Raw genomic sequence first — 21,291 nt, 5'->3', positions numbered from 1 at the left:
CCATTGGTCATCCCTCGGGAAGGCCGAGCCACTATAGGCTCTCAGCCTCGTGACGTACACCGGGGACTCTCGGCCATTCACACACTCGCGAGGCCGCAGCTGGGCGGGCAGACGCGTCCGATTGGCCAAGAAGCTGGAAAGGTCCCGGGGTCCGCCCCGCGAGGCCGCCGATTGGCGGAGGCGCGCTGTCCCGCAAGCACCTAGTAGAACGCTCAGTGTCAGTCCGGGGGTGAGAGGGCGGGGCGGAGGCGCAGTCTGCGGGCCCGGGACGGCGGGGCGGAGCGGCGGAGGCTGGCGGGCGGCCGCGCAGCGCTCGGAGGCTCAGGAGGCGGCCCCGGCGGGCGCCCGGCCGGCCTCGCGCGCGCCGCAGTCCCCCGCCCCCGCCCAGTGCGGCAGCGGCTGTCGGCCAGCCGGGGTTGGCGTCGCTGCCTGCCCGGCGCAGCCGCCGTCCACCTGCCAGTGGGGGAGGGGGAGCGACCGGGAGGGGGAGCGACCGGCACGCGGGTCAGAGGTCGCCCGGCCGCAGCCGGCGTCATTCATAAGGCCTGGCGCTGGGCAGCGGTGGTGGCCAGACCTGCTTGGGGGCCAGGCCGCGGGGGCTTCTGGGTTTTCTCAGCTGCAGGCAGGAGGATGCCGGCCCCGGCGCAAAGGGTGGCTGAGAGGGGGCGCTCCGTGTCCAGCCCTTTGCTGGGCCCCAGCCCTGGGCTCCTGCCAGTAGTAAGAGCTGGCACCCACTTAACGCTCCTTCGCACCACACTCCCATCGCGTAGGTGCTACCATCATCACTCCCATTGCACAGATGAAGAATCTGGGGTACAGCCAGGCAGATTCCCTGCTCCCATTCCCCGTCTGTATTTCCTGTCTGGGCAATGCAAAGGGAACCTGCCCTTCCTTCGGATTCTCTTTCAGTACACACCTAGCCGACAGTCTGGGTTTCCCAACTGCGACACTACTGACGGCGGGGGTGGGGCTGGATCATTCTCTGCTGGGGGGTGTCTTGTGCACACTAGGTGTTAAACAACATCCCCGCCTCTACCCACTGGATGCTAGGAGCCCCTCCTATTCCTGCTGGCCGTGGCAACCACGGTCTCCCGACATTGGTGAATGTGCTCTTGCGGGTCAGAACTGCTCCTGATTGAGAAGCACTGACGAGGAGTGCTTTTTACATTTTTTTTAATATAAAAACATTTTAATATACAAACAGCAATCACAAGACCATCCACATGGCAGCGAGGGGACTGGGGCGCTGCCAGGAGACGGAAGAAGGCAGGTCACCCCGACTCGGGAGGGCTAGCTGGGCTCAGAACTACAAGCCCATCTGCTGCTTAGACTTGAATAGCCCAAACCTGCAGTCCCAGGTCAACTGCAGTCCCAGGTCAACCACAGTTCCAGGGAGGGTCAGGGCCTTTCTATGAATTACCGGGAAATGGCTGACCACTCCGCCTCTGGATGGTTACATGGTAAGGTCTAGTAAAATTTAACAAAAGCGTTGCTGTTTGCGTGTTAGGATCACGATGTTGATTTCTTCCTATGGGTCAAGGGCAAAGTCTGAAAAATCACTGATTATAATCTATATGCAGGACAGCTGGTTTGCTTGTTTTGACAAAGAAAAACCCTTCCTGGAATGGAACCTGTCTAGAATACAACTGTAGAACCAATTAAGACTGGAGTGGGAAGGTGGGAAGAAGATATGGGACAGCCCACCCACTAGACAGGCAACAGGCCACCTCTGGGGGAGAGTGGACAGTTAGTTGCCTCAGCCCACCCGAGACAAAAGCACAAACATTCTAAACGAAGTGCTTTAAATTTTCAGACCAACCAAATATTTTTTAATATAAAAACATTTTAATAATATACAAACAGCAATCTCAACAGCATCCACATGGCAGAGAGGGAACCGGGGCACAGAGAGGGGGAGCGGGCTGGGGTGGGACGGTTTTCAGAGTCCCAGTTGCTTCCCTGGCTTGAAATCACCCTGGTCTTAGCAGAGGGCAATTAAGGCAGCCAGAGGCAGAGGGCTGACCCGGAGACAGACTGCACAGCCAGGGCCCTCTGATACCATCTTCCAACCATGGCAGCCTCCAGGGAAAGCCAGATCCCTTTAGGAGATAACAGGAGAGTGGCTGTGATTGACAGGAAAGGCAACATGGTTCCTCAGCATCCTGCTGATCATACCTCTGGGAATAGAGTTTTCCAGGGGCTGCTGGATTGAAGACCCAAGAATCTTCCTGGGAGCAGGATGGAAATGGGATCCGAGTCTACCTACTGACCAAGATTTCTTGCCTGTGGTACTAAAGGCTAGAGTGGATCCGCTCAGATGTGTGGGAAGACAAAGGAATGACAGCCTTTGGCTCAGCAGGACCAGAAACTTGGCAGGCACTGACCGAGTAGGTAAGTCACTACTCGGGCCAGGGAGGTCTGTGGGAAAGCTCTGGGTCTGTGGCACTCAAGGGCGCACAGTGGCGCAATGGCCTCAGGTAGAATTGATGATGTGTGTGGAAGGCGAAAAGAACACAAATCAGAATGAATTAAGAACTGAAGTACCTGCTTCTTATAAGCCTGTACAGAAGTGAGATCATCCTTCTCAGCCAGGACTGGGGAAGACCTGAGGCCTGTTCTTTCCTAGGGGCTGAGTTTGACAGGCCCGGATGCAGCTGATGGCCCCCAAAGTCCTCTAGATGGGCCCTGCAGGACTCGCTGGGAGGCCTGGGTGGCCCCTGCCAGTGTGGTGGGACACTCTTGGTTCCGGCAGTTAGATGCAGTCCATGGAGTTCTCAGGGAGGAGGCCAGGGATGCAGCCCGGGAGGCCTAGGCCCTTGATAGGAGTGCAGCTGAGTGGGAGACCGCAGCCCAGGGAGGGGTCCTGGTTCTCTATGGCCTCCAGCCTGTCCGTGTTGTTGTCCCAGTTGATGTGGAAGCGGGTGACCCGGGGGTTCGAGGCCAAGATGTTCCGCTGGAGCTGGGGCAGGAAGAGGAATGTCAGTCCTTGTTGGCATGCCCTCTCCTTGCTCCCACAGAGCCAGGACATCCCCAATCACTCATCTCAAGCCCAGCAAGAGCAGACCTATAGGTGGAACTCCAGAAAACACATGTGCACCATAATTTAGGGCAGGCGTCCCCAAGCTACGGCCCGTGGGCCGCATGCGGACCCCTGAGGCCATTTATCCGGCCCCCAGCCGCACTTCAGGAAGGGGCACCTCTTTCATTGGTGGTCAGTGAGAGGAGCACAGTATGTGGCAGCCCTCCAACGGTCTGAGGGACAGTGAACTGGCCCCCTGTGTAAAAAGTCTGGGGACGCCTGATTTAGGACCAGGACCTATCTTTTCTTTTTTTTTTTTGAGACAGAGTTTTGCTTTTGTTGTCCAGGCTGGAGTGCAATGGTGCAATCTTGGCTCACTGCAACCTCTGCCTCCGGATTCAAGCAACTCTCCTGCCTCAACCTCTTGTGTAGCTGGGACTACAGGTGCATGGTGCCACACCCAGCTCATTTTTCTATTTTTAGTAGAGATGAGGTTTCACCATGTTGGCCAGGCTGGTCTCAAACTCCTGACCTCAGGTGATCTACCCGCCTTGGCCTCCCAAAGTGCTGAGATTATAGGTGTGAGCCACTGTGCCTGGCCCAGGACCTATCTTTTATTTTATTTTATTTTTTTGAGACAGAGTTTCACTCTTGTTACCCAGGCTGGAGTGCAATGGTGCGATCTCGGCTCACGGCAACCTCCGCCTCCTGGGTTCAGGCAATTCTCCTGCCTCAGCCTCCTGAGTAGCTGGGATTACAGGCACGCGCCACCATGCCCAGCTAATTTTTTGTATTTTTAGTAGAGACCGGGTTTCACCATGTTGACCAGGATGGTCTCGATCTCTTGACCTCGTGATCCACCTGCCTCGGCCTCCCATAGTGCTGGGATTACAGGCTTGAGCCACCGCACCCAGTCCCTTTTTTTTTTTTTTTTAAGGGACAGTCCTACTGTTGGCCAGGCTGGAATGTGCTGGCACGATCTGAGCTCACTGCAGCCTCAAACTCCTGGGCTCCAGTGATTCTCCCACCTCAGCCTCCAGAGTAGAGCACGCTACCCACGTCTGGCTCACTTTTTTGTTGGGTAGAGACAGGGTCTCGCAATGTTGCCTGAGCTTGCCTATCTAATCTTAATTCTCTAAGACATGCCTTTGAGAAACAAAGAGCTCTTTCTCCTGCTCTAAGTACGGTAAGAACTGAACATTACTTGAAAACCTTACGAAGAGACCTTGACTCCCAATTTGCATGGCTGAACTCCTCCCAAGTATAAGGAACTGCCCGTGGGAATCAGGAAGTGGAAAGAGACCCCACCTGAGAGAAGTCTGGCTTCATGGGCGGGTTCTCCCGCAGCTCGGGGTTGAGGTACTCATTGTTGACGTAGTACCCCACTCGGATGAACTCCTGTCCGTGGTAGGTGCAGGTGATGAGGACCACGGTCACACCCACAGCATCAGTCTCTGGGATGAGGGATGGGTTGGGGGCGTCGGCCTAGGGAGACACATCCTAGGCCTTAGCAGTGCCACAGCCATGTCTCAACAGCATTAACACAAAGATTCCAAGCAACACATATTTACTGAACAAAAAGTATGCTCTGCCCTCAGCTTTTTTTCTGCTTCTGTCGCTCACGTTCAAGCAGTTCTGCCTCAGCCTCACAGGCAGCTGGGACTACAGGCGCATACCACCACACCTGGCTGATTTTTTTTGTTTGTTTTTTTGAGACGGAGTTTCGCTCTGTCACCCAGGCTGGAGTGCAATGGCACAGTCTTGTCTCACTGCAAACTCTGCCTCTGTGTTCAAGCAATTCTCCTGCCTCAGCCTCCCGAGTAGCTGGGATTACAGGCATGCACCACCAGCTCAGCCTTTTTTTTTTTTTTAATTATTTTTAATTTTTTTTTTTGTATTTTTTTTTTTTTTTTTTTTTTTTTTTGAGACCGAGTTTTGCTCTTGTTACCCAGGCTGGAGTGCAATGGCGCAATCTCGGCTCACCGCAACCTCCGCCTCCTGGGCTCAGGCAATTCTCCTGCCTCAGCCTCCTAAGTAGCTGGGATTACAGGCACGCGCCACCACGCCCAGCTAGTTTTTTGTATTTTTAGTAGAGACGGGGTTTCACTATGTTGACCAGGATGGTCTCGATCTCTCGACCTCGTGATCCACCCGCCTCGGCCTCCCAAAGTGCTGGGATTACAGGCTTGAGCCACCGCGCCCGGCCTTTTTTTTTGTATTTTTAGTAGAGATGGGACTTCAATGTGTTGGCCAGGCTGGTCTTAAATTCCTGACTTCAGGTGATCCACCCACCTCGGCCTCCCAAAGTGTTGGGATTACAGGTGTGAGCCACCTCGCCTGGCTTTTTTTTTTTTTGGATATAGAGTCTTCCTCTGTCACCCAGGCTGGAGTGCAGTGGCGCCATCATGGCTCACTGCATCCTTGAACTCCTGGGCTCAAGCAATCCTTCTGCTTCAGCCTCCCAAGCAGCTGGGACCAAGGTGGCCTCCCAAAGGGCTGGGATTACAGGCGTGAGCCATGGTGCCCCGCCAGCAGTTGTCAACTGATGGAAAGACAGAATCAACCCCACAAATGACTATAAAACATTGACCGTGGCAGGAAGGGGCGTGTGGAGGAGTGTGGTCAGCCAGGGGACAATGGCATGAAGCTGAACAGGTGGGGCAGGTGGATATCAGGCCACTCAGGAGCCAGATAAGGGATTGGGAAAGGGCAAGAGAGTTAGCAGGAGGTTAAGTGCCACATCATTCTTGTGGTCTGAAAAGAAGACTCTGGCAATGTGCGGAGGAGGCTGTAGCAGAAGCAGAAGGCTGACGCCAGTCATCCTGGAGAGGCAGTGGCCTTGGCCTAGACCAGGCAGTGAAGGAGATTCAGGGTGTGCTGCTGCAAACAAGACCAGCCATGTAATTGGTGCAAAATAAAACCAGTGCAAAATGAAAACACCAGGCCCCTCTGGAAAAGCTGTTAGGCGTCAGACGGTGACAGCAGAGAATCGCACCAAGTATGGGGTCCTGTGTGGCTGCCTGGGTTGCACACCCAGGAGGCTGGTCTTGATAGTTGAGTAGATAGAGCCTGTCGGTGGATTTGATAGTGGTGGCTGAGGGGCTTAGATGCGATGTGGTAGCTTGTATTAGGGCATTAACAGCAGTGATGGAGGTAAGGGAGTGAATCAGAGCAGAAGCTCCCAGAGAATCACCTGGAGAGCTCAGAATCTCCATTTCTGCTTTATATTTTCTTAAGAGATCAGGTCTTACTCTGTCATCCAGACTGGAGTACACTGGCGCAATCACAGGTCACTACTGTAAACTCCTGGGCTCAAGCGAGCCTTTTTTTTTTTTCTGAGATGGTCTCACTCCATCGCCCAGGCCGGATTGCAGTGGCACAATCTCAGCTCACTGCAACCTCTGCCTCCCATTCAAGCGATTCTTGTGCCTTAGTCTCCCAAGTAGCTGGGATTACAGATGTGTACCACCACACCCAGCTAATTTTTGTATTTTTTAGTAGAGACAGGGTTTTACCATATTGGCCAGGCCAGTCTTGAACTCTTGACCCCAAGTGATCCGCCCGCCCCAGCCTCCCCAAAGTGTTAGAATTACAGGCATAAGCCACTGCCCCAGCCAGTCTCAAGTGAGTCTTCTGCTTCAATCTCCCTAGTAGCTGGTACTACAGGCCTGCATCACTACAGCTAATTTTTTAATTTTTTATAGAGAGGGGTCTCATTCTGTCACCCAGAATGCAGTGCAGAGGTACACTCATAGCTCACTGTAGCCTCAAACTCTCACTCAAGCAAGCCTCCAGCTTCAGCCTCCCAAGTAGCTGGGACCACAGATGTGTGCCACCACACCTAGCTGATTTTTTTATTTTTTGTAGAGATGGGGCTGTCTCACTAAGTGGCCCTGGGACTCCTGGCCTTATGCAATCCTCCTGCCTCTGCTTCCCAAAGTGCTGGAGGCCACCACATCTGGCCAGAATATACATTTGGCAACCTAGGGGTGCTGCATGAGAGCCATTTAGGAGTTACAGTCTGTCCTCATTATTCACGGGTCCTCATAATTCACCTACTTGCCACATTCATTTGTAACCCCAAGATGAAGACTTGCAGTGCTTTCATGTCATTTGCAGACATGCACAGAGCAGGGAAAAACTGTGGAGTTACCCACCCTACCTGTTCCCACCTGAGGTCAAACAAGGCAACACCCTGCCTTCCAGTCTCAGCTCTTATTGTGAACGAGTGTCCCTTCTTCAGTCTACTTAGTGCTAATTTTTTCCCATTGTGCTTTTTCTTGGTGAGTTTGCCATCTGTGACAGCACCCAACTGTAGTGCTGAAGTGCAGCACAGGGTGCAGGAAAGGCCTTAGGGAAAAATGCGTGTTAGAGCAGGCTTCGGGAGCGAGTGAGAGTGCTGTGGGCTGTGAGCTGAACATAAATGAACCACAGTATATATTACTTGACGTGTCACTCAGGCTGGAGTGTAGTGGTGCAATCTCGGCTAACTGCAATCTCTGCCGCCCGGATTCCAGCGATTCTCCCCCATCTGGAGGATTTGCCTCCTGAGTAGCTGGGATTACAGTTGTGCACCACCATGCCTGGCTAATTTTTGTATTTTTAGTAGAGACAGGGTTTCACCATGTTGGTCAGGCTGGTCTTCAATTCCGCACCTCAGGTGATCCATCCACCTTGGCCTCTAAAAGTGCTGGGATTAGAGGCGTGAGCCACCGTGCCCAGCCTGGTGTCTTTTCAACAGCCAGTCAATACATAAACACACATACAAGTTTATGTATTGACTGGCTGACAAAACTCGACTTCCAAGAATCTACCCCTGTATTTCCCCTGGGGCAATGGTTCAGTATTCATTAATTCAGTGTTTGTGGTAACTTTATAGAACACAGCTCTTGTGAATAATGAGAATTGACTGTCAATCAGTGGCAGCTGTGACACAGAGGTGGGGGAAGAAAGGGCCTGAAAGCCTGAGAGGTCAAATAGTTCCTGACAGAACTAGGATTTAAACCTGAACGTAAAAAAATTTTTTTTATTTATTGATTGAGACTGTCTCACTCTGTTGCCCAGGCTGGAGTGCCGTGGTGTGGTCTTGGTTCATTGCAGCTTCTACCTCCCAGGCTCAAGTGATCCTCCTACCTCAGCCTCCTGAGTAGCTGAGACTACAGGGCGTACACCACCGTGCTCTGCCGGTTTTAAAATTTTTTGTAGATTAGCTGGGCATGGTGGCACGTGCCTGTAATCCCAGCTACTCAGGAGGCTGAGGCAGGAGAATTGCGTGAACCCAGGAGGCGGAGGTTGCGGTGAGCCGAGGTCGCGCCATTGCACTCCAGCCTGGGTAACAAGAGCGAAACTCCGTCTCCAGAAAAAAAAAAAAAAGAACTCAAGTGTTTATCGATCTGGGATATATTCCTTTATAGCCCAGCCATGTGATGGAATACTATAATGTTGTAAAAATGGGTTAAGAGTTCTTTATGAATTGGTGTGGAAATATTGCGAAGATATGAAAGCCAAATGCAGAAAAATGTATGTGTTATGCTATAATCTATGTGAAAAAGACATTACAGTTCTCTGGAAGGATAAACAGAAATTTGAGAATGGTGGATATCTGGAATGACAGGTATCCTTTTCATTGTACTTTAAACGTTCTGACATTTTGGTGTTTGCCTATTCAAAAAATGGTTAAAATCAGTTGCCACCAATTAAAAGTTAGGAGAATGCATATAAAGAACTGGATTTCCTGTTTGTTTGTTGCCTTAAGAATTTAAGCCCATTGTTTTTAATGCCAGATATTCTAATTTTAAACAAACAATGAGCTAAATAAAGTCAAGTTGTTTTGGGGGGAAAAAATAAAATAAAATAAAATAAAATAAAATAAAATAAAATAAAATTTTTTGTAGAGATGGGGGTCTCACTATATTGCCCAGGCTGGTCTCAAACCCCTGGCCTCAAGCAATCCTCCCACCCTGGCCTCCCAAAGTGCTGGGATTATAGGTGTGAGTCACTGCACCCAGCCTCTATTTATTAAAAAAAAAAAGAAAAAAAAATTTTTTTTTCTCTTCTTTTTTTTTTTTTTTTGAGACAGAGTCTCGCCCTGTTCCCCAGGCTGGAATGCAATGGCGTGATCTCAGCTCACTGCAACCTTCACCTCCTGGGTTCAAGCGATTTTCCCATCTCAGCCTCCTGAGTAGCTGGGATTACAGGCAAATGCCACCATGCCCAGCTAATTTTTGTATTTTTAGTAGGGATGGGTTGTCACCATGTTGGTCAGGCTGGTCTTGAACTCCTGACCTTGTGATCCACCCACCTAAGTCTCCCAAAGTGCTGGGATTACAGGCGTGAGCCACCATGCCCAGCCCTATTTATTTTTTTAATACTTGTTTTGTTCTTTTTTTTAAGAGACAGGGTCTCACTGTGTTGCCTTGGCTGGAGTACAGTGGCTCAATCATAGTTCACTGCAGCCTTAGACTCCTGGGCTCAAGCAGTCCTCTCACCTTGATCTCTGGAGTAGCTGGGTCTCTAAGTGTGAGGCCCTGCACACAGCTGAACTTGAACTTTTGATTCCTAGCACTCTATGGGATTTCAGGTAAAAGAGGATGTCTCTAGAAGTCAAGGGCTGAGGCCTAAGGCCTCATCTTTCTTACCTGAAAGACAAACATGTGTCTCCCTGCTGGCACAGGGCCCACCAGCACCGAGTCTAGGATCTGATCAAACTCCTCACTCTCAGCTGAGCCAACATAAATGATCTTCCACTCCAGGTCTGCAAGGACATAGGAGAGTTAACGAGTTGAAATAGCTTGACAGCAAAATAAGGCAGTGAAAGGGTCTTATATAATTTTTTTTGAGATGGAGTCTCGTTCTGTCACCCAGGCTGGAGTACAGTGATGTGATCTCAGCTCACTGCAACCTCCACCTCCCAGATCCAAGTGATTCTCATACCTCAGCCTCCGGAGTGGCTGGGAATACTGGCGCCCACTGCCATACCTGGCTAATTTTTTTTTGAGACAGAGTTTCACTCTTGTCACCCAGGCTGGAGTGCAATGGCGTGATCTTGGCTCACTGCAATCTCTGCCTCCCAGGTTCAAGTAATTCTCCTATCTCAGCCTCCTGAGTAGCTGGAATTACAGGAGCCCACCACTATGCCTGGTAGATTTTTAAATTTTTAGTAGAGACGGGGTTTTACCATGTTGGTCAGGCTGGTTTTGAACTCCTGACCTCAGGTGATCCACCCACCTCCGCCTTACAAAGTGCTGGGATTACAGGTATGAGCCACCGCATCTGGCCTTTTTTTTTTTTTTTTTTGTATTTTTAGTAGAGATGGGGTTTTGCCATGTTAGCCAAGCTGGTATCCAACTCCTGACTTCAAGTGATCTGCCTACCTCAGCCTCTCAAAGTGGTGAGATTAAGGTGTGAGCCACCACACCCAGCCTTTTTTGTATTTTTAGTAGAGATGGGGTTTTGCCATGTTAGCCAGGCGGGTATCCAACTCCTCACCTCAAGTGATCTGCCTGCCTCAGCCTTCCAAAGTAGTGGGATTACAGGTGTCAGCCACTGCAGCTGGCCAGGTCTTTTATTAATTTTATTTTTATTTATTTTTTGAGACAGTCTCCCTCTGTTGCCCAGGCTGGAGTTCAGTGGCATGATCATGGCTCACTGTAGCCTCAACCTGCTGGGCTTGAGTGATCCTCCTGCCTCAGCCTCTCACCGTGTTGGGATTACAGGTGTGGGCTGCTGTACCCGCCTCGTGGTAATTTTAGACAGATTCTTATTCCATCTGTGAGGCATTAATGTCAGGCACTGCAGTCCTGAATGCAGAGATGGGCATGAAGCTCTACTTCCATTAGGGAATTCTGTTTTGTAGGCCTAGCTATGACAAGTGACCTTGACTGTACCTCTGGGGAAACCTGGGCCTCTCACGGCCTGAGCGTGAACTGTATGGCAGAGGTTGAATTAAGAGCCACGTGACACAGCCATGCCGCGAAGGGAATGGCAGGGAGTTGGGCCATTTCAGGGCTCTGCCCACTGGGTGCTGGGATAGGAAGCAGCATCCTCTTTCACACACAGGGACCGGTGCCACTCAACGGAGTGGATCCCTCGACAACTGGGACAGGGCGGCAGATTCCAATCCGGCAGGAGAGCCAGCAGGCAGGAGGGGGAAGGTAAGGCTGCTCAGGGAGCCAGCCACCCTGGTCTTCCAGATCTGGCACCAAGTCATGCCTACTTAGAGACATTTGGGCAACTCAGTCAGCAAATGCAGCATCCGGGGTGTTCCTCCAAACCCTCCCCTGCTTTTTTTTGAGATGGAGGCTTCACTCTTGTTGCCCAGGCTGGAGTGCAGTGGTGGGATCTTGGCTCACTGCAACCTCTGCCTCCTGGGTTCAAGCAATTCTCCTGTCTCAGCCTCCTGAGAAGCTGGAATTACAGGCATCTGCCACCACAGTTGGCTAAACTTTTGTATTTTTAGTAGAGATGGAGTTTCACTATGTTGGCCAGGCTGGTCTTGAACTCCTGACCTCAGGTGATTCACCTGCCTTGGCCTCCCAAAGTGCTGGGATTACAGGCGTGAGCTACTGCGCCCAGCCTCAAACCTTAACTCTTGCACGCCATCCGGATGGGGAGCCCCATCGCTTGAATATGCTCCATGGAGATGAAAGCAAAGTGCTTACAGAGGCCCGGCCCGTCAATCACAGGAAATTCCCAGTGACCACGGCCTCTTGCAGGAGGTCCAAGTGTATCAGGGGCAAGGTCATGTTAGTACAAGGAGGCTTGGCAAGAGGCTTGAAGCTTATTTTCAGCTCTTTAGAAATTACACAACCCTTCAGCTCTAGCAGCTGGGGGAAGTTTCACAAGCTGTGATTTTCACAGGAAGCAAACTCTCTCAGAAGCTGCCCTGTTCCTTGGTCCACTGTCCCACAAGTGCATCCAACTTTGGAAGTATACTGCTGCCGGCTCATGACTGTAGAGATTTGTTACCTGAGCCCCAAGCCCTTCTCTGATGCTTTAGCTGCCTGTCCCTTTGTGGTTTCACTCAGGAACCCTATAGCAGGTCTGTAGGATACAGGCGACCACTGAACTCAGTGGGGTTTGGTCATACTAGCCTCTTATTATTATTATTTTGAGATGGAGTCTTGCTCTGTCACCCAGGCTGTAGTGTTGTGGTGTGATCTCGGCTCGCTGAAACCTCTGCCTCCTTGGTTCAAGCTATTCTTCTGTCTCAGCTTCCCAAGTATTTTAATTGTAGTACAGAAGGAGTTTCATCATATTGATCAGGATGGTCTCGAACTCCTGACCTTGTTTGTGATCCACCTGCCTTGGCCTCCCAAAGTGCTGGGATTACAGGCGTGAGCCACCAGGCCCAGCCTTAGCCTCTCATTATTTGCAGGGAGGAAATTAACTTTTATCCCCCTAGAGATGGGGTCTTGGTCTGTCACACAGGCCGGAGTGCAGTGGCATAATCACAGCCCACTACAGCCACAAACTCCTGTGTTTAAGCGATTCTCCTACCTTAACCTCCCAAGTAGCTGGGACCACAGGCTTGTGCCACATGCCTAGGTAATTTTTACTTTATTTATGTATTTATTTTTGAGACAGAGTCTTGCTGTCGCCCAGGCTGGAGTGCATTGGCACACTCTCGGCTACTGCAACATCCGCCTCCTGGGTTCAAGCAATTCTCCTGCATCAGCCTCCCAAGTAGCTGGGATTATAGGTTTGTACCACCATGCCAGGCTAACTTTTGTATTTTTTTTTTTTTCTGTTCTCTTTTTTTTAGTGATCTGGTCTCTGAATATCAGTATAATTTTTGTATTTTTAAGTAGAGATGGGGTTTCACCATGTTGGTCAGGCTGGTTGCGAACCCCTGACCTTGTGATCTGCCCGCCTCAGCCTCCCAAAGTGTTGGGATTACAGGTGTGAGCCACTGCGCCCAGCTAATTTTTATATATATATTTTAGAGATGGGGTCTTGCTTCGTTGCCCAGCCTGGTCTCAAGCAATCCTCCTGCCTTGGCCTCCCAAAATGATGGGATTTGTCTGAGCCACCATGCCCAGCCTGTTGATTTATTTTTGTTACAAGCAGTGACACAACTAGAATCAAGTTAGGGGAAGACAGAAAAACAAGCCAGCCCGGCTCTTTCCTTTCCAAAGCAGTTGTGTCGGTTTGGTATATTTCCTCTAGCCCTTTCCTCTCATAGCCAGTAGCGTCCCATATGGGTACGTTTAATTCATATGCTGGGAGAGCAAACTAAAAAGTCTAAAGTGTACCCATGAGCACCTGATGTTGTCCAGCTGAATATTTAGTATTTAGTATGCCAATACTAATTGGCAAAACCTAAACAAAGAGCATGTGGAAACTGACTGAAAGAAATAGGCCCGTGCAATATGGTGAGAGACTTCAACTCTACTAAAACTCAACAAAGTTGGCTGGGAGCGGTGGCTCATACCCGTAATCCCATTACCAAAGAGGGCAGATCACAAGGTGAAGAGATCAAAACCAGCCTGACCAATATGGTGAAAATCCCATCTTTACTAAAAATACAAAAATTAGCCGGGCATGGTGGCGTGCACCTGTAGTCCCAGCTTCTAGGGAGGCTGAGGCAGGAGAACTGCTTGAACCCGGGAGGCAGAGGTTGCAGTGAGCCAAGATCGCACCACCGCACTCCAGCCTGGCAACAGAGCAAGACCCTGTCTCAGAAAAAAAAAAGAAAAAAAAAAAATCAACATAATTAGCTGGGTGTGGTAGTGCACGTCTGTGGTCCCACGTATTTGGGAGGCTGAGGTTGAAGGATCGCTTGAGCCTAGGAGTTCAAGGCCGCAGTTAATCATGATCGAGCCACTGCACTCCAGCGTGGGCGACAGAAACCCTATCTCAAAGGGAAAAAAAGAAAAAGAAAAAATGTACTGTGTTGACTGTTAGGCACACAGGCTAAACTGGCTCTTTCAACCACAGTCAGAAAGAAACTGGAGAATTAACTGAGGGCTGTAGAGAAATACCGACTCAAGAATTACAGAAGCTGGTTGCGTGTGGTGACTCTTGCCTGTAATCCAAGCACTTTGGGAGGCTGAGGCAGGCAGACTGCCTGAGTTCAGGAGTTCAAGACCAACCTGAGCAACATGGTGAAACCCAGCTCTACTAGAAATACAAAAAATTAGCTGGGTGTGCACCTGTAATTGCAACTACTCAGGAGGCTGAGGCATAAGACGTTCTTGAACCCAGGACATGGCAGAGATTGCAGTGAGCAGAGATCATGCCACTGCACACCAGCCTGGGCAACAGAGTAAGACTCTGTCCCAAAAAAATAAATAAAAGAAAGAGACAGAGAAAAAGAAATAAAGAAGGAAGTGTTACAGCTTTTTATGTATTATATGCTCATGGCTATAATCCTAGCACATTGGGAGGCTGAGGCAGGCAGATGGACTGCCTGAGCTCAGGAGTTCGAGACCAGCCTGGGGAACACGATGAAACCCTATCTCTACAAAAATACAAAATATTAGCTGGTCATGGCAGCGTGCATCTGTAGTCCCAGGTACTTGGGCAGCTGGGGCAGGAGAATTGCTTAAACCCAGCAGGTGGAGGTTGCAGTGAGCTGAGATCACACCACTGCATTCCAGCCCGGGTGACAGAGTGAGACTCTGTCTCCAAAAAAAAAAAAAAAAAAAAAAAAAGAGTTATAGAGGGTAACAGGACCGCCTATGGAAGGTAGAAGATGATCAAAATAAAGGCCTGCCAATTAGAATCATCTTTTTTTTTTTTTTGACAGAATCTTGCTCTGTCACCCAGGCTGGAGTGCATGGTACAATCTCGGCTCACTGCAACCTCTATCACCCAGGTTGCTGCCCACCCCAATTTTTTTTTTTTTTTTTTTTTGCCTTTGTTGATAACCACAGATGAGCCCTGCTACCATAACCACTGCGTTAGTTCTGGGTCAGAACATCTGGGTTCTATGACTTGGAAGCATCTATTTCCAGATGTTGAAGATAAAAGTGCAAAGGGGGCTTGCAGCCCTTGAGAAACAGGGGTCACCCGACTGGGGCTTAGAGGTTAGGGTCATGGTTTTCTTTTCTTTTCTTTTTTTTTTTTTTTTTTTTTGAGATGGGTTCTTGCTCTCTTGTCCAGGCTGGAGTGCAGTGGTGCAATCTTGGCTCACTGCAGCCTTCACCTGCTGGACTCATGAAATCTTCTCACTTCAGCCTCCTGAGTAGCTGGGACCACAGGCATATGCCACCAAGCCTGGCTAATTTTCTGATGTTTCTGTAGAGACAAGGTTTTACTGTTACCCAGACTGGCCTAAAACTCCTGGGCTCAAGCAATCCTCCTTCCTTAGCATCCCAAATTGCTGGGATTACAGGCATGAGCCACCTCACATAGCTGGATTAGGGGTTTTGTCAGATTTTCAGTTGACACTGCTGAGATTGAGGCAGATTCTCTCATTTCATGGAGAGGAGGCCAGAAAGAGGCAGAAAGCAAGCTGGCAGAGCAGTCACAGACAGTCCTAGGACTGGAAGAGCCAGGATTTCTCACTTGAGTATCCTGAAGGAAAAGATTTATCATCCAGGTGCAATTAACAATAGCATTCCCTGGCCGGGCGCTTGGGATTCAAAGTGTAGTCCCAGCACTTTGGGAGGCTGAGGCGGGCAGATCACTTGAGGTCAGGAGTTTGAGACCAGCCTGGCCAACGTGGTGAAACCTTGTTTCTACTAAAAATACAAAAATTAGCCAGGCGTGGTGGCTCATGCTGGTAGTCCCAGCTACCTGGGAGGCTGAGGCTACGGAATCACTTAAACTTGGGCGGTAGAGATTGCAGTGAGCTGAGATCGTGCCACTGCACTCTAGCCTGGGTGACAGAGTTAGACCCCACCTCAAAAATAATAATAATAATAATAATAGCACACCGCTTTACTGAGTTTTGAGTGTCCTGATTTGGCAATAAATTCTGTGGTCATTCCTATCCATGTTCCACCCCTGAAATAGGGAATCCTTCTTTTCTTTCCCTGGATTGGAACAAAGATAAAGAACTTAGATTCAGAACTTAGTGACAATACTTCTATAAACTGGCTGTGTGATCCTCGAGAAGTCATTCCATTTCTATTAAAAAATGACCAGCAGGGCCAGGTGCGGTGGCTCATGCCTGTAATCCCAGCACTTTTGGAGACTGAGGCATGTGGATCAGGAGTTCGAGACTAGCCTGACTAAAATGGTGAAATCTCATCTCTACTAAATTAGCCAGCCGTGGTGGTGCATGCCTGTAATCCCAGCTACTCAGGAGGCTGAGACAGGAGAATTGCTTGAACCCAGGAGGCAGAGGTTGCGGTGAGCCAAGATCATGCCACTGCACTTCAGCCTGGGCAACAGAGCAACACTCTGTCTAAAAAAAAAAAAAAAATTACCAGCAGGTTGACTTTAGCCTTTCCGACTCCAATTCTATAAATAAGTTAGTAAAGTCACAGGGCAGGGGCTTCCTAGTAGAAGTACCGGATAATGACCGCGTCACCATTTGTAAATGCAAGGAACACAAACAGGCTGATTGAAACCCGATCTGCCGTCTGGAAGCTGGGAATCCCTCAGCCTATTACCTCCTTCCATCTCCTCCTGGCTTTTAAATTAAATCTTATTCCACAGCGACATTCTACACTTTATTTATTTATTTACCCGCTGCCCTGTTCCAGAAAGGATTTAACTTGGCTTATTCTATAGTTAGCCACAAGTAGACTCCTTAATTTAAAAAAGGATTGAGAGAGACCAGGAAGAGATAGACCTACTGGCCTACCCGGAGCACATCCGCATCTCACTGTGTCAGCCCCAAGCTAATACACGCCATCAGCTTTGAGGGGAAACCACCCACCTGACCCTGAGAGGCACTAGTTAGCACACCCGGGCTTCACAGGCCACTGCATCGCCACCTCCTTGGCTGCTGCTGCCTTTTCTCTTTTACCCACCAAGTAGAAAAATGGCCTAATGGAGTACTTCTTCCTGAAAGCAGGACTTGCCTTTTAGTGGTGCCAAGGCTCCCTGGGTGACCTTAGATTTTGGATTTGTACAAGCCTTGACTTGAAAGGTCTTTTGCGCTTTGTGCCTCCTGTCTTCTCATCTGTGAGATGAGAACCATGTCCACCTTTAAGTCATACAGATTAATAAGTACCTCTGCGGAAGCACCATGGAAAAGATGCATAGGAATCTGTGACCTCCAAGCTCCAGCCGACTGTTTGAAGCTGGAGCCCGTCAGAGCTCAGCCCAGTCCACCCACCCCCAGACTAGGTCAGACCATGAAAAGCGATGGAAGCTTGGCACTGATTATCCAGCTATGTAAAAGAAGAAGAAAGGAAGAAGAAGAAAGAAGAAAGAAGAAGAAAACTAGGCGCAGTGCCTCATGCCCGTAATCCCAGCACTCTGGGAGGCTGAGGCAGGTGGATCACAAGGTCAGGAGTTTGAGACCAGCCTGGGCCACATGGTGAAAGCCTGCCTCTACTAAAAATACTAAAATTGGCCAGGTGTGGTGGCCTGTGCCTATAATCCCTGCATTTTGGGAGGACGAGGTAGGTGGATCACTTACAGTCGATAGTTGGCAGCCAGCCTGGCTAACGTGGTGAAACCCCACCTCTACTAAATACTAAAATTAGCCGGGCGTAGTGGCAGGCGCCTGTAATCCCAGCTACTCGGGAGGCTGAGGTTGCAGTGAGCCAAGATTGTGCCACTGCACTCCAGCCTGGGCAACAGAGCAAGACTCTCTCAAAAAAGAAAAGAAAAAAGAAAAGAAAAAGCGAAGAATTGCTACAGTCAGTCAGCTGGAAATGGGCGGGCAAACCTGGCGAACTAGCTAATGCCTGCCTGACTGTGCCACCCCTCGGATCTCAGTGTGTTTATCCAAGCCTACAGAAGAGGGTGGGGAAGGGGAGCTGGTGAGACCAAGTTACTGCAAACCGTAGCATCCTTCCCAGGGGGAGCTCAAGGATAAGGAGATTGGGCCCCAATGAAGGAGGGAAATCAGGTTCCAGGGTATGTGCATTGGGGTAGAAAACCAGCAGCAATTGGTGAGGGTGGGGTTGTTGAAATATCGGCAGGTTGGGGAGGGGATAGCTGGGAGACAGATGGGAAGATGGGGGAGAGAGTGGTCTTGACAAGGGGTTGACGGGTTTTCATATGGAAAAAAGTTTACTGGAGGGGAGGGTCTTCACGGTGGGGGGAGAAGGGAGTTGCGGGAGAGGTCTCCAAAGGGAAAATAGAAAATGGCTGGGATTTCCCCCCGGGGAAAAGGGGAAGGGGCTGCAGAGTGGGGTCTCCAGAGGGAAAAAGGGAGATGGGAATATCTCACTACAGGAAAGAGTCTAAGTGGGCAAAAATGGGTGGGTGGCCGAAACAGGGGTCTTGCCACAGGGAAGCTACGGTGGCTGAAGATCTCCGTGGGTTAAGAAATGGAGGCCGAGAAGGTCTGTCCATGAAAATGGGTACCTCGGAAGAGCTCCAAAGAAAAAAGATGGATGAGGCTCCCCACGCTGGAAATGGGGCTTGGGCGGGGGACGTTAATCCCTATGGGGAGGTCGCGGCGGGCAGTGGTGAAGGAGATCCCTGGGATGTCCAAGTTGGCTAGCGGGAAGCCTCCACCCGGAAGGTCAAGGTGGGCAGTCGGGGAGGCAGTCCCGGGGAGGTCCGAGTTGGCTGGTGGCTGGGGGGGGGGGTGGTCTCCACCCGGACATCGGGTTGACCGGCGGGCTGGGGGAGATCGGGGTTGGCGGAGAGGGAGGACGAGGGGTTTCATAGGAGAGATCAAGTTGGCCATGGGAGCAGTTTTCCGCGGGGAGGCCGGGGTCGGCCCGGGGGTGGGGATTACCCGCACAAGCCCAGCCTCACCGTCCGCCAGGGCTTCACTGCACTCGAAGCTGATCTCGAACCGGAAGGGGCTGTGGAAAGGGCTCGGGTTCTCCAGTACCGCCACGTTCAACACCGACACCTTGGCCATCGCCTCGCCTCACCGCGCCGCAGCAGGGACAGGGGCAGGGGCAGGGCCAGGGGCTGTGGCTGAGGCCGCGTCTGGGTCCGGTAGCGGGATCAGCGGGGTAGGGTTGACAAAATCCACTCCAGTCTCTTCTTCGGACAGAAGTGCGCACCTCGTACGCGCGCCGCCTTCAAATAGCCGGCCTCCGCCCTCTGGCCAATCACCGCCAACGCTCCCTGGCGGCGCGCGCACCCTCTTAGCCAATCCTGGAGCGCCAGTGGGCGCGCGCCCAGACTCCTCGGACCAATGAGCGGAGCTCCCTCTCCGCAGAGCGTGAGGCGGGCGGAACCACCTCCAGGCTTCTTGGCGTGTCCTCTGGGAACCAATCCCCAGCGTCTCCGACTAGGAGGTCAACGGCAGGAGTGGACGGAGTCAGAGCGCCGGCCTCCTGCTGGCCAATCCTGAGGGTTCCCGCACCGGCGTGGCCCGCCCCTCGCCTCGCTATTCCGGGATATGTATCCCGTAGCGCGCAGCGCCGCCAACCGCCGAGCGGTGGCGCGCGGCGCTCGCTGAAGAAGGCGGGAAGGGCGGTGCTCGCACCCTCAGTGATTGGCAGGAGGGAGTGGGGCGGAGATAAAGTGGGTTTTTTGAGAGTTGATTGGCTGGATTGGTAATAAAAGTGGGAGCCTAAGGAGACTCAGCTGGCGATTCGCTGGAGAGAAGCGGAAGTCGGACGTCACCGCGATGCTGGGGAGTGTGAAGAGAGAGGAGGAGCGTTTGCGGCCTCAGCGTCTGTCAACAGGTGAGCGTTGGCCGGAGCTTTTCTGAGTGGCTGGCTCCTGACCTCGCGGTGCAGATGTGTCCGTTGTGAACGTTGTGAACGTTCGGAGTGGCGGTCACGCGGCGCGCTCGGACCTCGGGAGTCCGGCCGAGTTTGGATCCCGCTCTTGCCCCCGAGGGGTTGGAATCCCTATGTCGCCCCCTGGTGGGCTCTTGGGAGGTTTCAAGCGGACGGTACTGAACATGGGAGTTCCAGTTAGGGGACAGACCAGGGTTCGAGTCGGTGCTCTGCTACTCAGCGCTCGAGGCAGCGTCTCCCTTCCCCTTGAACGGCGCCGTGGAAATTCCCTCTCATGACTCGTGACCACATAATACATCCAGAAACTTGTCTCCGCCGCATCCCGCCTGCGCCGTCGCCCCCGGCTTGGGAGACTCCAGGTCGCGGAGTCTCTGCCCCACGGGAAATCAGCGCTGCCCAGTGGAAAAATAATGCCTGCCGCGCCCCTAATTTTACATTTTTTGGAAGCCACTTTAAAAACAACAACAACAATAACAACAAAAAACGGAGTATCGCGGTGTGGCCCAGGCTGGAGTGCAGTGGCTCGATCTTAGCTCGCTGCAACCCCCACCTCCGGGGTTCAGGCGACTCTCCTGCCTCAGCCACCCCGGAGTAGTTGGGATGCCTGGTTAATTTTTGTTTTTTAGTAGAGACGGAGTTTCTTCATGTTGGTCAGACTGGTCTCGAACCCCTGACCTCAAGTGATCCGCCCGCCTCAGGCTCCCAAAGTGCAGGAATTACAGGCGTGAGCCACCGCTCTGAGCCAGTAACACACAGGATGTTGCATTCTTTTACCTAGTGAAAAGACATTCAGATTCCTCGTGTGTTGTACACTCAGCCGCACATCTGTCGTCGGGCATGTGAATACATTTCCTTCGAAAATAGTTGATCTGGTTTCTTAGGTTTCATAAGGTTAGCAGTTGAAAATGTAGATTTACACATTCCTACTATTCTCAACATACTTCGGAGTCTTCCACGAGCTCAATTTTTTTTTTTTTTTTTTTTTTTTTTTTTTTTTTTTTTGAGACAGTGTCTCGCTCACTCACCCAGGCTGAAGTGCAGTGGTGCAATCTCGATGCACTGCAACCTCCACCTACCGGGTTGAAGCGATTCTCCTGCCTGTCTCCTGAGTAGCTGGGATTACAGGCGTCCACCACCACAACCAGCTAATTTGTGTGTGTGTGTATTCTTAGTAGAGACAAGGTTTCACCATGTTGGCCAGGCTGGTCTTGAACTCCTGACCTCAAGTGATCCACCCACCTTGGCCTTCCAGAGTGCTGGGATTACAGGCGTGAGCCACTGTGCCCAGCCATATCTTTTTTTTTTTTTTAATTTAAATTTTACTTTGTTTAAAAATTAAATTTAAGAGTCTGGGCATGGAGGATTTCTTGAGGCCAGGAGTTCAAGATCAGCATGGGCAACATAAAAGAATAAGCCAGGTGTGTTAGTGCACACTTGTACTCTGCTACCCGTGAAACTGAGGCAGGAGGATCACTTGAACCCAGGATGTTTAGC

At 51.0% G+C, this 21,291-nt stretch overlaps 1 protein-coding gene across 1 annotated transcript; it reads right to left on the bottom strand.

Annotated features, from left to right (window-relative positions):
* Positions 1 to 1,722: 1,722 nt before the first annotated feature.
* On the bottom strand, positions 1,723 to 19,288 carry ASF1B (anti-silencing function 1B histone chaperone). The gene is made up of 4 exons (XM_003941700.4): positions 18,854 to 19,288; positions 9,658 to 9,773; positions 4,328 to 4,504; positions 1,723 to 2,959 (listed from the first exon to the last, which is right to left on the bottom strand). The coding sequence occupies exons 1-4, from the start codon at positions 18,960 to 18,962 to the stop codon at positions 2,753 to 2,755; spliced, it is 609 nt and encodes a 202-aa protein (XP_003941749.1). The 5' UTR covers positions 18,963 to 19,288; the 3' UTR covers positions 1,723 to 2,752.
* Between the last annotated feature and the right edge of the window lie 2,003 nt (positions 19,289 to 21,291).

This window comes from Saimiri boliviensis, chromosome 14, assembly GCF_048565385.1.
Source record: "Saimiri boliviensis isolate mSaiBol1 chromosome 14, mSaiBol1.pri, whole genome shotgun sequence".
NCBI lineage: Eukaryota > Metazoa > Chordata > Mammalia > Primates > Cebidae > Saimiri > Saimiri boliviensis.
The sequence above is the reverse complement of the archived record's forward strand: the minus strand, read 5'-3'. Positions and strand labels throughout refer to the sequence as shown.

Coding starts and splice junctions, on each gene's coding strand:
- ASF1B (XM_003941700.4), bottom strand. CDS start 18,962: ATGGCCAAGGTGTCGGTGTTGAACGTGGCGGTACTGGAGAACCCGAGC. Junction 9,774..18,853: donor CAGTGAAGCCCTGGCGGACG/GTGAGGCTGGGC, acceptor ATGTCCTTGCAG/ACCTGGAGTGGAAGATCATT. Junction 4,505..9,657: donor GACACATGTTTGTCTTTCAG/GTAAGAAAGATG, acceptor GTGTCTCCCTAG/GCCGACGCCCCCAACCCATC.